We start from the raw sequence: 15,763 nt of genomic DNA, 5'->3' as shown, positions 1-15,763 counted from the left end.
ATTTTGTGAAGTGTCACAGGGATCATCCTAGAAAATTTGTAGTATAATTCCATTTAGCGGTGGCGCAATAGAACTATTGACGTGTTAAAGTTATGGTTGTTACAAACGTTATTCGTCACTATTTTTTTTTATTTTTAAATCTTTTTATTTCTTTTTTTTTTAAATCTTGTTTTCTCAATTTCATTTTTGTTGAGTTATGTCTGTAATTGGTTTCATGTGCGATTATCATACTAATTGACGCGGCTGTGACTCGAAAGTTGTCGTTACTTCAAACGAACACTAGACTTGACTAGAATAAAGTAATCGCGCGCGGCCCAACGACGCCGCGCGCCGCCGGTCTAGGCGGAGCCTCTCAATACGGAGATCATGCACAGAAGAGAGACGTATAATTGTTTGACGATGACAAAGGTGAAGTGTGCTTTTAAATTTATATCATTTATGTCAATCGTCTGTCACCTATGTGACACGTTTCTATATATAGCCACCAAAGTGGTGACGTAGGTGTTTTATTTTTCAACTTTGGTACGGAACGCTAAAAATAATGCAAATAAGCTTTTTGTGCTCTTTTATACTCGTAACGTAATCGTATATTTCTCGAATTCAAAGTCGCGGAATATTATTTTTTTCTAATTTCGGTCTTTACCAAACATCCGTTAATTAGGTGAATAATTATTACTAGCAACTTCGAAATATGTAAATAAATATATTTTTTGAACACAGACGGTTAATTACCGCTTGAATAAATGTAATACATAGGAACCTGAGTAAAAGGCGCCTGGATGTCGAGTTGTGGACACCAGCCCATTACACCATACCGTACCATACATAGTGGATAAATTATTTTTATACAGAATTGAAGACTTACCACTTACAGGTTATAATATAAGACAATAACTAACCACTTACCGGTGTCTTACCATGGTATAACTTTTTACCGTTTTTTCTGATGTTTCGGATCGGTTGGATAAATAATAAAAAAAGGTTTTAAAAAATCAATCAAATGGCTTTTGAGAAATTGTTTTAAAGAGTTTTCGAAACATGGTGAACCAAACTACACAACTAACTAAATAAATCGTTTATTTTATTTTTCAAACACACGTTTCGTACCCTTTATAAGTTCCGTGGACACGGCTGACCGTGATGGTAAAGTCATCAACCAGTTATGTCTAATATAAGATAATAACTAACCACTTACAGGTTTCTGTAAGTGCAGAATATATAATGCAGAATGCAAACGTGGAGTGCATGAAAGAAGCCTTTCGGCACTTTTTTGTACGTCTGGTGCGCCCTGGGCTACAATGGGCGCGTAAGGTACTCACCATGTTGTTAAGCTTTATACCTAAAAATGTTTGTTTAGTTCAGTGAAAATACCTTTATATTTTTTTTTAATCTTATTTTAAATAAGGCCTGTAACGCTTAGGTGTCGATATCGGTATTTTGATGTCAATCCCTGTGGATTATTTTACTCCATCGTGTCGCTTCGTAGTGAAAGACAAGACCTCACATATGAGTATAGAGTTTTAGCCCTTGAATTCTAGTTTAATGCTTAATTAACATTATGACAAATACACACTGTCGTTTGTTTGGAGTCTATCGTATGTAAGAGTGCATACTTTCTTCAGCGGCAACAATGTTAATTGTTCCTTAGTCCTTCGTCACGTAATGGCCACATTCCATTAAATGTAGCATAGATATGCTATAAAATTGTTTAATCGCGTTTATTCCAGTTTTTAAATGCTAGTATTTTGTAGCGGACTGTATCAATGGGGTTCAGGTGGGTGCTGTTGAGCAGTGAACAAGATCAAAGGAAACGACTTACTTACAGTTTATTTATTCAACACTATTGTTACAACAGAAAAACAGAAACAATAATCAAATGAAAAGAAAGAAAAAGGCATCAAAAACAAGTACATTTAGATTTAGAATTTCAATATAAAACTAAACTGTTAAAAATACTATATATAATAAGTACAAAAATTCTTCTAACGATTGCGGCGAGTCGCTAGAAAGAGTATATTGTAGTTCATATTAAATATTAAAATTATAATACATAATGTAGTGTGAGAGTTACACAGAGAGCCAAGGAGCGAGTCAGGCTCGGTATCAAGCTTATAGACCGTGTTCTCAATGTCCAGAAGTTGAACGAAGGTAAAAGACGTGGGAAATAGCATCACAGAACATGAGTGGAGCTGAGCACCTGGTTTGGAGACAAGATGACAGATGGATAATTGAGTGTCATACAAGGACTGGGTACGGGGCCCCGAGTCTGCTATTTTTACATCTTTTCATATGTGTGTCGATAATAGAGTATCAATGGTAGGATGTTGTACGTTTGGTATTCTGCTAAAAGTTTACAGTTTTAGCTTAAAGTTTAGCTTGCCAGTGGCTAGCCATCGATACTATTCAACTGCCGTTGAATTTGCAATTTTTTGGTATTCTGCTCTTCTATGACAAGTATTTTTTTATATTATCAAGTGAACGGACGAACAAGTCGTGCGCCTAATGGTAAGCGATACGCCTGTCCATAACAGTAGCAGTACCACTTTAAATCGCAAAGATCTGAGGGGCACTGCCAATGCGCGCGACACCCTGAGACAAGTTGACAAGTCCCATGTGCCTGTAATTTCACAAGCACCCTTACTCTTCGGAACCGGAATGCAGTAATGCTCACACTACTGCTTGGCGGCAGAAATAGGGAAGGTGGCAGTACTTCCCAGGACGAACTCTTTTACAAGGAGCTACTATCGTGTCGATGGCGTAGTGTATTAATATTATATGTACTTAATTTGAAGACTAAATGGCTGTTTAAACGTGATAAAAATTAAGATATGCATAGTAATTTCCTAGGCAGTTTTAGTAAGGCAACATCGATCGTTAGTAATTGAATGTATGAATATGCCACACTGACATTTCACTGAGGCTCAACTACCATTGCAAGTAGATTTTATAAATATTATCATAATCGCAATTTTTTTTATTAATATCTAGTGACGAGACGAACAAGTCGTGCGCCTGATGGTAAGCTACACGCCTCTCCATAAGAGTTAAAGTGCCACTCAGAGCTTTAAATTGCAAAGATTTGAGGGGCACTACCACTGCGCCTGTCACCTTGAGACATAAGTTGACAAGTCCCTTGTGCCTGTAATTTCACCAGCACTCTTACCCTTTGAAACCGGAACCCAATAATGCTGACAGTACTGATTGGAGCTAGAAATAGGTAAGGTGGCAGTACTATTAACTACTGGCAGTAGTACTAACCTGGACGAACTCTTTGACAAGGAGCTCTACTGCTACGTAAAATGCTGTTTCGGACGGATATCGGATGGAGTGGGGGATCAGATCCCTAGGTCCGTAGGCCTTAAATCAGTGGGTAAAGTCAGGCTGTATATGAATATATTACCATTGTCATTATCTGTATTTAAGAGCGATGCAAACGCGATGCACGTTTCAAATTAATTGAGTAACTTAATGTATTTATTCATTTCACTTTTAAATTTACGAATGTGCATAAACATGGCATAAACCTATACAGATTTTTCGGATATAATGATTCAACATTATATGCGACTGTATCGACGCAATCGCGCGTTTGTATCGCTGCTAAAAATCGCTACACTAACCTGTTTACAAACTTTTACGCAAAATAAAATCTTTTATTTATTGTCGCTTACGACCCATCAAAAAGATATGCTCAACCAATTAATTATTAAAATAACTATTTTACCGAGTTTAAAGTTAGGTATTTGTGGTTGAGCGAGGAAAGATTTGTTTGGCAATATTTCTGCGTACCGCGTAATTTTTATATTTTGTATTTTTATGTTGTCCTCATTCCAATCGTTAGAGTAGATTTATAGATGACATTTCTATGGGGATAATATTATTTGATCCTTAAACATATAATTGATCTATTGTAAGTGTGCACTTTTTTTTAAATACACGATATTTATTTTATGTTTGATATATATGAATTGTTCTATTTATACGGATGAATTATGAATTAACTGCATTCAAGGTAATGCTGTTATTATGTTTAAGCATACTAAATTAATATTAGGTACCTATTCATAAATAATATTTGATCCTCTTTCTTTCTTATTGGTCTTTTCTTTTAACGATTGATGGCATTTATAACCAGTATATCTTTTGATACTGATCTCCTACAAATCTTGGTTGCCTGGTTGCACCCTCCATTCAGTAGGTTACGTTACTATATGAAAAAGCACCACGAGGCGAGCGAGGGAAGCGAGTGTGCTGTGACAGTGGCCGGCGAGTGCCAGAAGCCAATTTGCTTGCGTTTCCGAACATGTTTTCATGCAATATTATTTTATAATTAATATAATATTAGTATACAAATATAATCGACATTTACTTAGTTATAAAAATAAGCATGTAAATTTTATTTTTAATTCACATGTCTTAGTTTTGAGGCCTAACATATAACTAACAAAGTTAATTTATACAAATCAAACATCTTTTGCCTAACTGAAATCACATTAAAATATCCATTGATTTAATTTATTTTATGTCTCACAGACAGAGGATCAATCATTAAAAAGTTTTTTATTTTCTAGATTTAGATTTTATGACTGCTGCTTTTTGCAAATTTAAATGATCTTTTAAATACACGCCATTTTTATATAATGCTGTTTTCTGTATCTATGGTTGTTACATAAGTTTGATTTCAAATTCGCGCCTGCTGTCCACTCAGACACATAGCTATAAATTTATGTAATGCATATTATAAGTACTATTCTTGAACAGTACCTAATTTACAATATAGGTATTATAGAAATTGTGGCAAGGATCATTGTTTGTGGAAATTTTGTGGTCAAAGTTCTTCATTATGCATAACATCCCGTTCATGGACAGTAATGGCGTTTACCGTAAACTTAAATATCAGAACATGATAGTACGGAGTACTTCGTTTCGCTATATAAATCTCATAAAACCTACTATAGGCTTTACTTTACTTTGTTTTCTGTGTAGTTGATGCTACTGCTGTAGTTGATGCGAGTTGAGCCTACTGCTTCTCCAAAGAGAAGTATCAACAACGTTTTATCGAATCCATTTAAGCAATATCCGCGACAAGAAAAATAGTGACATTCTTGTGTGCTGTACTATGTAAGTACTGTCCATGGCCGGGATAATATTATGTTTGTTATGCGGAGGACAGTTTAACGAGCGGACTCCATAGAAATATACATAGTTTGATACTATTTAGGAAAGTAGCCAACGAAATTAAAGCCATTTGAAAAATATATATCGTACATTATACGTGTACTATTTGGTTCAATTGATATAAAAAAAAAATCATTGGTATATGTAAAGTACGTATTGAATACAGCGTATTGTTGTTGTCTTGTAAAATTTCGAGGTAAGTTTGTGTTGTTTTTCTAAAGTGACTATTTTTAGGAATCGTGTTTTCATATCGTATACTAATCAGTGTTTATCCTCAATTTTACTACATATTTCTTCCAAAATGATTGATTCAACACTTCACTACTATGCGGAATGAACCAAAGCCTTTTTAGTTGTGTCGACTCAAGTGTACAATTTCCGAGCGGAATTACTCGGCTATTCCTCAATTGACAAATCTATAAATGAGCCCATGAACCATTTTATGGCGGTGTATAGTTGAACTAACTGATTATAATACTTTTGTGTGACTACTTTTTGTTGACACATTTATACACACAGAAAACATTATCTATCAGTCACACACATCTTTGGCCAAGCTATTGTAGATTCACCGGTTTTCCGCTTCCTATATAAACAATCACGTCTACACACGTTCGTCAATGACGTTACAAAACTGTTGGATTAAAAAGACAGGCTATTGAATTGAACGTATAAACACATTCGATTTCAAGTGACTGTCATGTTCAGAAGTGGAAAATTTATATTTGTAGACTTCATACCTGTTTGTATTAGATCCATCACGTCAGCTTTGCTTGTGTTTACATGTCCATATGAGTCGTAAATATAGTATGTTAAAGTCTCGTACATTTTTTCCTCCTGTAAGGTGAGATATATAAGAATCGCGGAACCGAATTTTGTCAGTAATTGATACGCTGGAAGACAGATAAGTTGTAAGTACTTACCAATTGTTGTGTAAAATTGAAAATTGGGTATTCATACGCACACCATATTAACCTAAATTAAAGGTCCCCTAGGTAATTTTTGTTGACTATAGTTTTTAACATTTTTGCATATTTAGGGTATACGCATATTTAGTGATTTTCATTGGACAATTATTTTATAAAATAACCGTGCGTTCGATGTTATATGTCTTACTTTATATAGCCATAAATATTCTGTGATATTTTTTACTCAAAACGGTGCCCTATGCAGTTCATCTGTACCCATTGATAGATATTACATTATATTTACCACGTAGCTGTCTTTACGTCAGTTCTTATAGTAACAAATAAATAAAGAAATTACCAGCTTTTTACCAAATTGTTATTAATACTAGAAACGTCCGAAATAAATTACGTACTATAAAGCGGTTACCACGCTGAACTACCACCCTGAATTGCCACGCAGGTTTCGGGTTCGATTCGCGGTCCGGGGGAAATATTTCTAAAGCCTACATCTATTTATCTCGTGAGTTTGACTGTAATTTTTGGTTGTATATGTGTGTGTCCATGGCACCCGCGATACAGGGTTTCCCTAGTGCGGGGCTATGAGTGTGTGCGTTATTATTATAGTGTGTACATTATTTGTTTGATTGATTTCATGTATTGATTGTCCTCCTTCCAGACCATCATGAGGACTTTCTTTATTTTATGTGCGCTGGTAGCTGCTGTGATCGCCCGCCCCGATGCCGCCACTTACAACCCTAAGTACGACAACTTCAACGCCCAAGACTTAGTAGAGAACACACGTCTACTTAAGAGTTATGGCAAATGCTTCCTTAACAAAGGCCCTTGCACGACTGAGGGTAGCGACTTCAAAAGTAAGTGCGTCTCTATTGCTATGAATGGTATGATGTAGATTATATATGTGCCCATTCGTTGTATTAATCCTTCGTTTCCACTAATCTATTGATTAGTCCTATTATAGAACTACTGGGACATTTTGTCCCAGTTGTTCTACTGAATTATATTTCAACAATATGTAGGTAGCCTTGGTAGGTTTTTATTTTTAAAGACCCCGAATTATGGTCTATGGATAGGCATTTGGTTAAATGTCTTATAAAATTTCAATAGTTTCATTTTTACATTTATACCGAGGTACGACGATCTGTATATTTGTTTAGATAAACTGGTTTTGTTAAAATGTATAACTGCGTACAACGCAAAAGATTTTTTTTATGTCTTATAAAATTGAGATCACTTATAAATAATTATACTTTGTTATTGTTTTTGTCTCCATAGAACCATTTCAATTACGCAAATATGAATATCGTGATTTCTGTATCTAGACTTTAATGGTAGCTCAAAATAATTTGTGTGATTTTAATTTTGTGGAGCCTTTCGTTCGACAATAAAAATATATAAAATCGTATTTTCATTTTAACAAGTTAAACTTTCAATATCTATTTCCAGGGGTAATCCCGGAAGCTCTCCGAACCAATTGCGGCAAATGCACTCCAAAACAGCGTCAGCTGGTGCGCGTAGTAGTCCGTGCCTTCCAGGAGAAGCTTCCCGAAGTTTGGACGCAACTCATAGACAAAGAGGATCCTGAAGGACAGTACAAGGAGGCCTTCGAAGAATTCCTTCGAGGCTCTGATTAAACCAAAGATATATTGAATAATATAACGCCCTTAAAATACATTTCTTGCATATTTATGATATATCTCGATAATATCTACGGTAATCTATCAGAAACGCTTTAATTCAAGTAGCTACAAAGTATCTGAAAGATACGTGCTTGTTTCTAATAATAATAGGGTGTTATTTTGGAGAAAAAAAATCGATATTATGTTTAAATTTCTAAATCAGCTGTGATATTTCTGACGTATGACGTCATTAATTTTTGAGGTATTTTTCCTTAAGTATTTTCTAGTATGAAAAAATGAATTTTGAACTGAAGTTTGCATTACAAAGCCTTGATGGCAGTTTTGTGTAAGTTTAGCTGATACGGTTTTGGTTAAACAATGCTCAATATTAATGGATAAACATTACAGTAAAAATTGTCCTTTTAATAGTTTGTATTGTAAACATAAATTCAAGGAAACTGAACATCTTATGTTTTGATTATCTCAGATTCACAGTACATTAATTTTGTACTCAAAAGTGTTATAAATAATAAAAAAACCTATAAAACATAGTTTTGTTTAATTAATTATACTTTGTGCACATAGAAGAAACAGTGTCTATTGGTTCTTGAATATAGTTGAATACAGCTACATACCCATGTTATAAACTACGTTTATCCTGCTCTATAATTCTTATATCCTCCTAACGCCTCGTGTACATGAAAATGTTATACATTTGTGTGACGTGATTGATGACCCAAACAATATTTTTACTATAATGACGTAAACGCCCAGTAGGTACACAATATTATAATGAAATTATCTCATTCTTTAGCGCCATTTATTCTACCTCCATATGACCATAGGATGTCTAGAAAAATATTTGTTTTTATTATTCAAAATTGAGGCGGCACTTGTTTGGACCTGAATACATGCAATAGCTAAGCTAACAATTTAAATGCACCTGTAATTTCACCAGCCAGCTTACCTTTCAAAATGGAAACGCGGTAATACTCACATAATTGCTTGACGGCAGGATTAGGTAAAGTGGCAGTATTTCCCTGGACGAACTCTTTCACAAGGAGCTCTACTGCCGCTATTTCAAACCACTACTTGAAATACGGTAACGCGATTTCGGCAAAGGCTGTAGACGTGTCAGTGTAAACAGTGCGTCGACTGCTCCGCCTTCGTCAAGTTGAATAGCTTGACGAAGAGGCGGCGGCAGTCAACTAAGTGCAAGCAGCGCGTCGACTGCGCCTTCTACGACGAGAGGAAGTAGTCTGTGGAAGATGGCAGTCGACAAGATGTAAACACGTCGTAAGATTTTGTATCGTTGTTATGATTCTTTTAATACGTCAGAAAAACATGCTGACTCCCGGACAGCATGTAAGCAAAATTCGTCAATTGATTGACATCGAAACAATTACCGTGTGGCATTTTCTATAATACTGCTAGCTACTGATTTGCTACCTTGCTATTTGTGCTACTTGTAAATATCGCAATACATTTCGATCTTGCGCTTGTGGCAATTGCAACCCAACTAATTTGTAGCCGACTGTATAATAATGATATGATGTAGACATCGGACTTGTTTAGTGCTGAAATTATTCACCCTAACCCTACTTACCTTTTGGGCAATTTTTTGATCCACAATAAAATAAAATGTGGGGCAAACTCAATTCATAACAGAAAAAAAACAAAGCGCCTGTCTTTATTTATGCATCAAAGTAACTCTCTGTGTCTAGTTGCTCTTAAGTTTTCTTACACCCTTAGTTGAAACAATACTTGAGTGGCTTGGGAGCATATACGCACGGTATCGTGCGCCTATGATTTTTATGTTTGGTGCTTTTAAAACTAATTACACCTGCTCGTGCTCTCCTCAAAATTTTTCTAAATGGCGCTTTTGCCCTTTCTACAAAACACCGACGAAATGATTTTGGGAAGCATAGCCCGTTTACTTTGCTTATGCCGCAGGAACCTGCGCTGGTATGCGCTGCACACTCTGCACCATAGGTAAAGCCGGTATTGTCTGCTGCAATCGTATCTAGTAAGCACATTACACAATTCGCATAAGTTCATTATGCCATGTACAATTTTATTACAAAAGTCCGTTTCGCGGTAAGGTAAATTGATTTTACGATACATAGGATATCAAAGTAGGTAAATTGGTTATATCTAAACATAGAGGAGCAAACATGGAATATTGATAACGTTTACTAAAAGTATTATAATCTAGCTAAGTCAATATTAGCAAACGAATGAGTTAGCAAGTTGAAGTGTCAATAAGAAGATATTATAGTCTGAATGTTGTTGCGTTTATGGTTTTGTGCAGTGTACCGATTAGTGCATGTCTATATGTCCGTGGTCGTCGACAAACTGTACAGGAATGAACTTAATAAGGTACGGCAAGAAGAACCGTAGAGTCCTTATATGTTTATCACCCTAAGTTAGGGTACTTCGGGTAATAGACAGGCCCTAGCCCTGGTCATATAAGTGTGCTAGATAAATATATAAATAAGTACAGGAGATCTGCGCCGTGAGACCTAAGGCATCAAACGGACGGGGGAAGGAAATAAGGGTGTACTGGGATGGATATTCTCACTGCCGGTCTTACAGACTCACGAGACCGATCTAATGATGGCTAAAGGTGTCTTGGCCACAGTGAGAGGATGCTAGCAGGAGATAATACACACACTATTACAAAAAATGTTTCTAACATGTAAGAATGGTTACACACGGCGACTTTCACAAGCGCGTTCGCGAACGCGCGATTGCAGTCGCGCGTTTGCATTGCGTTGCATCGCTGTTCAAAGTAGCGCGTGTGTGTTAAGGTAGACGATTAGCTACTACATCGCGTTTCCATCGCTGCTAAACGTTCTAACCGCTAACCGCTCTATGTTGAAGCATTATCTTGCAGCCTGGTTTTCGGTCGTTCGTCTTGCTGAGTAGTGCTGCTGAAGCACTTTCTTGCAGTCTATGTTTGGGTCGTTAGCCTACGAAGTGGAATGCTCAAAGGTTGTTTAAAATGGTTTCTTTCTGATCGTAGACGCAAGGTTAACAGTTTTCTATTTTGGAAGTCTCCTTAACATACCACACAATTTATCATACAATTGGTTTCTTCATTCGCACCCCTGTTGTAATAAGGCACATCTGCAAAATGATTACTTTTCAGAAGAGGTTTAACTAAATTAGTATTTAACTTTATTGTTTAGTTTTATAGCTGTTATTTTATGGACATAAAGTTTTTTCTGATCGGCTTAATGCGATTCCCGGACGTCTGAAAAGTTGGATAGCCGAAGAAGAATACATATATATATAAAACACAAACGTTTTTCATGTTGTGTAGAAAACGCAAATAACAGAATTATCCTGAGATGCGCTAACAATATGAATATGTGTGTGGATAGTACCGTAATAGTAGCATGTGAGTTCAATCATTCATACCTATTTTAACTTTGATAGTTTAAGTAGCATAAGATTATTTAAAACAGGAACCATCATTTTGCGAAAATAGAACATTTGCATGATCAGAGTGGAAGAAAATGCCAAGTGTGTCTTAGTCAACTCAGATCACGCGATCGAATGCGACAAACATACATAATAAATGAAACAGATATCTAATTGAAGATAAACAGTTTCCACTACCAACCGATCACGCGATCAGAGTAGACATATCCATACTTATTCCATTTATTGACTGATTGTTTGGGAATTTTAAACAAACAGGTTTGTTTACTATTCCTGTGCAATGAATTGAAACAGACTATAGTAAAAACATCACGATATTGATCATATGAGTACATAAATTGAAGTTTCTTATACGTCTCAACTTATAATTGTGTTAATGGCTTGTGCCAGTGGTAGGGGAATGCGCTGTCTACGCTACGCGTCTAGTAATACGCAGCTTGCATGACAACTAAAACGTTATATTGGATAACTTTCAATTCTCTTTGCATCAGTTCATTTGGAGCATCAATTTATGTCTTTGTTAAGATATTTAAAGTGGGACGAGCAATTCGTATGTCTAATGGTAGGCAACACGACCAACCACAACAGCCTATTTAAAACAAACGTGTAAATAATTTGTTGTTCGATTTATGAAATTTAATTGTTAAATACCTACCCTATTTATTTAGTCATTCAACATTTGCAACATAATAGATTAAAATCCAAGTCGCTACACACACAGCAAACGCTACTAAATCAACAACAGAAAAGAAATAAAAAATAATGAACATACTTAATACTATAGATTATCAATCTTATGCCATCCAGTAGAGCTCATTATTGTTTTGACTACAAGATTATTTATTTACGCAAAGTTACACAGGTATACAAATTTCGGAATTACTAAAAATTCAGTAGACATAAAAAGTTACGTAACCAGTTTTAACATCCAATATTTGTGAAAGTGCTTACGCTTCTTGTCCTTTTCTTGTCAAGGTAGACAGAGACCACAGCCTGACTGATCCTGACACACACAATCGCCTCATTAACACGCATTAATGCTATCATACATACTCGTGAAATGGTCTTACATTCCGAGTGTGAGACCGTTCTTGCTATATAAGTTTTTGCTACACGTAGATCTATCCAAATTATGGACTATCACTTTAAATCGAAACACTACTTGTTAGCTCGCAGAACTGAAAACCGACAGGGAAGAATGATTCCTAAGTGACTCCCGTGATCTGGAAGACACAATGCAGTATGATAAGTGAGTTGTAGTTTAGTGAATGTGGCGGGGAGGCGTTGGAAACGAGAGGCACTTTATTGGAATTTTATAAAGCTGATCATGATACCGTACTCTTGGGTATAATAAAGCCAAATGAACTCTACTTACTGCCTACCCTACCTACCTACCTATTTTTGCATAAAAATGTTATCGACTAGTGTCGTTTGTAGAATCTTTAAACTTCTTCTGAAAAGTAATCATTTTGCAGATGTGGCCGTATTACAACAAGGGTGCGAATGAAGAAACCAGTTATATGATAATTTTGTTGTCTGTTTAGGAGACTTTCAAAACTAAAAAACTATTACAAATAAATATAAAAAAATGTACCTTGCGTCTACGACCAGAAAGAGACCTGTTTAAACAACCTTTGAACATTACACTGAGCAGGCGAGGGAAAGTGCTTCAGCGGCTCTATTCAGCAAGGCGAACGACCGAAACCCAGGTTGCAAGATAATGCTTCAACGGCACTTTACACCGACGAGACACTTATATTTTAGAGTCATTTTTTGTAAGAGTGGGTGTTAATGTAAGTTTGTATATATAGTCATAAATTTATTAATAAAACTAGTCTTTCAACGGCAGTCGAGTTTAATTTATCTCCTGCTAGCATCCGCTCACTGTGACCAGACACCTTTAGCCATCAGTAGATTGGTCTTGTGAGTCTATGAGACCGGCAGTGAGAATATCCACCCTTATTACCTTTGCCCCCGTCCGTCTGTTGCCTTAGGTCTCACGGCGCATTACCCAAAAGTGGGGTCTATATTGTTTGTTAATTGTCGTATTCAGAGACATAATAGTTGACATAGTCATAAAAATTTTAGTCTGAAATAAAATTTCCTCTATAAAAATCTAAAGCTCGGCAGTTGCTGTAGACAGACATGTCGCTTAACACACCAGGCGCACGTTTTGTTCGTCCCGTCACTTGATATCATGAAAATAATAATAACAATAATCGTTTAAAGAATAATCACGAACGTCCTAGAATCTAGGGGATTACTCTGTTTGGAATAAATTTGCAAATTTAATTTCTAGGTAAAATTATCCAGCTTCATGGACATCTACCATCAATCTGTGTAATCATCAATTTTTAAATTAGTATTAAGGGCAGTTTAACACACATAAAATAAAAAGTATGGAAATAAACCGTTACTAAGGGAGAACCCATATGTTATCGAGGGATAGAGAGCTCGTCTGTTAACTGTGTGTTGTCGACTCACAACAATCCAGTGTTATCTACGTCATAATTAATTATTGTTTAAAAAAGATATCGGAGGTTATTTGTTTACTTGTCAAGTACATTACATATTTATCTGTGCAGTCGATAGGTCATTCTCGTCTGAGAAACGTTAACAAATAATATTACTTTGTACTTCTCAAACTGCATAACAATGTTGATAGTGTTAAAGTACGTAAAAGCACTCCATTACCTTCACAGACATAAACATTAAAAAAAAGATAACACAGAGCACATATAGCGAGGATACAAGTATAATTTAAGGTCACTTTGCTTTGTAGAGACCTCGCGTAGTGTTTTGCATCAGGTTAGTTCGATACAGTAAACATTTTGTTGCGCACGATTATTTAATTTGTTCGCGAGTTTTTACGCTATTAATTTTTTATGGGTCCGTAGCGTGAAGTCTTGCGACAATTTGTAAGCACAGTCTGTGTTATTTTTGTATCCATTGACATAACGAGCGAACGACATAGAAAGGTGTAATAGCCTAAAAAAGAACAAATGTACTTGGTCAAATTGGCAATTTCATACAACATTTCAGTTCTTGTTTAGAAGAGATTAGAAACAAAATGTGTTGTCTTTTAAATATTTTTTAGTAGTTTCATGTGTACAATTGAACCTAAAACGCTCATCATGCATTAAAATGTTTTAATGTAATTTCCAGAAGTCCACTATGAAGCTATTACTCCTTATTTCTCTGGTGACGTTGGCAACAGCGACGCAATATTACGACTCCAACAATGATGATCTGGACATCGATGCCATTGTGGCAAATCTGGATACTTTGAAAGAATGGTACAACTGCTTCGTCCTTGATGGAACTTGCAATGCTGTACAGAGCGACTTTAAGAGTAAGTTAAGCATATTATTAGTAGCTGTAGAGCTCATGAAAGTGTCCGTCCAGGACAATATTGCCACCTTACCTAACTCTACCGCCAAGCCACATGCTCACATTACGAGCATTATTGCGTTCCGGGCTTGATGTGTAAAAGTACTCGTAAAATTACAAGCACATGGGACTAGTAAACTTATGTCTCAGAGTAACGTGTGCAGTGGCTCAGATTTTTGCGATTTATAGTTTTGAGTGGCACTGCAGCAGCAAAGGACAGGCGTGTCGCTTACCATCAGGTGCATACTTATTCGTCCTGTCACTTGGTATAATTAAAATAGGTTTATTTTTGCCTTAAGAGTGTTAGAGCACGGCGATTTTCAGCAGCGATGCAAACGCGATGCAGTAGCGATGTAGTCGCTAATCGTCTACCTTTACACACACGCGCGATTTTAAGCAGCGATGCAAACGCGATGCAAGTGCGCGACTACATCGATGCAATCGCACGTTTGCTAAAAGTTGCCGTGTGTAACCACTTTCAGGCTGATTTACTTATATGACGATACAGTATAACTTGACGGGCTGGTGCAACTAAACTCGCCGTCTAGGCGCCTATTTTGCCTGTGGTTGTGGTTAACTTTTTCGAAAAACACGTAAAACTTCCAACTCGTATAGAGCTAATTCTTGGATTATGGACTAAACCGTTTTAGATGGTTGTGTCTAGCTATGTAGGCGTGTATGAGATGTTGATACAGATTATAGGTTGTTATCTTGTAAAAGATTTATATAAAGAATTTAGGTTCCATTTTAAGAGTTTAGGATCCAGCTGGATTCGAAATCCAGCCGGATCCAAGGATTTTTTGTAAGAGTTAGATATTTGTATTAAAACTTATAACAAACTAGTGCAATAGTGGAGTAATTTCATAAAAATAATGAAATATCCTGGTAATCAAACATCGCAACATACAGTAAACTTAAAAATTTGTTAGTGGTTTCAATTGATGCTTTCAATTTAATACGTGTTATTGCACACGACAGTACTATATGGAAAATAACAAAATATTTGTAAATAATTAGGATTTTTTAAAGTAACGTAAATTTAAAAATTTTATTGCATACATACTCGAGTAAATTTTATCTGTACTTTCGAGAACAATGTTATAATATAACTTTGTTTATTTACCACTGCATGCATTGGTGTTATTAATTATACTTCAGAACAGGATGTCTACGTGATTTATATAATTACCCTAAAATTGTGTT

General features: G+C 35.9%; 1 protein-coding gene across 1 annotated transcript in view; it reads left to right on the top strand.

Annotated features, from left to right (window-relative positions):
- Positions 1-6,708: 6,708 nt before the first annotated feature.
- The window catches only part of LOC113230876, a 9,454-nt gene continuing 399 nt past the window's right edge, over positions 6,709-15,763 (top strand). Inside the window, exons 1-4 of the mRNA XM_026464979.1 lie at positions 6,709-6,958; positions 7,551-7,733; positions 13,119-13,192; positions 14,336-14,522. Coding sequence (XP_026320764.1) covers positions 6,769-6,958; positions 7,551-7,733; positions 13,119-13,192; positions 14,336-14,522 — 634 coding nt within the window. The 5' untranslated portion in view covers positions 6,709-6,768. The remainder of the gene's footprint in view (positions 6,959-7,550; positions 7,734-13,118; positions 13,193-14,335; positions 14,523-15,763) is intronic.

Source organism: Hyposmocoma kahamanoa, unplaced genomic scaffold, assembly GCF_003589595.1.
Source record: "Hyposmocoma kahamanoa isolate Upper Pololo Valley unplaced genomic scaffold, ASM358959v1 64, whole genome shotgun sequence".
Lineage (NCBI taxonomy): Eukaryota > Metazoa > Arthropoda > Insecta > Lepidoptera > Cosmopterigidae > Hyposmocoma > Hyposmocoma kahamanoa.
This window is presented reverse-complemented; position numbering and strand designations above follow the sequence as displayed.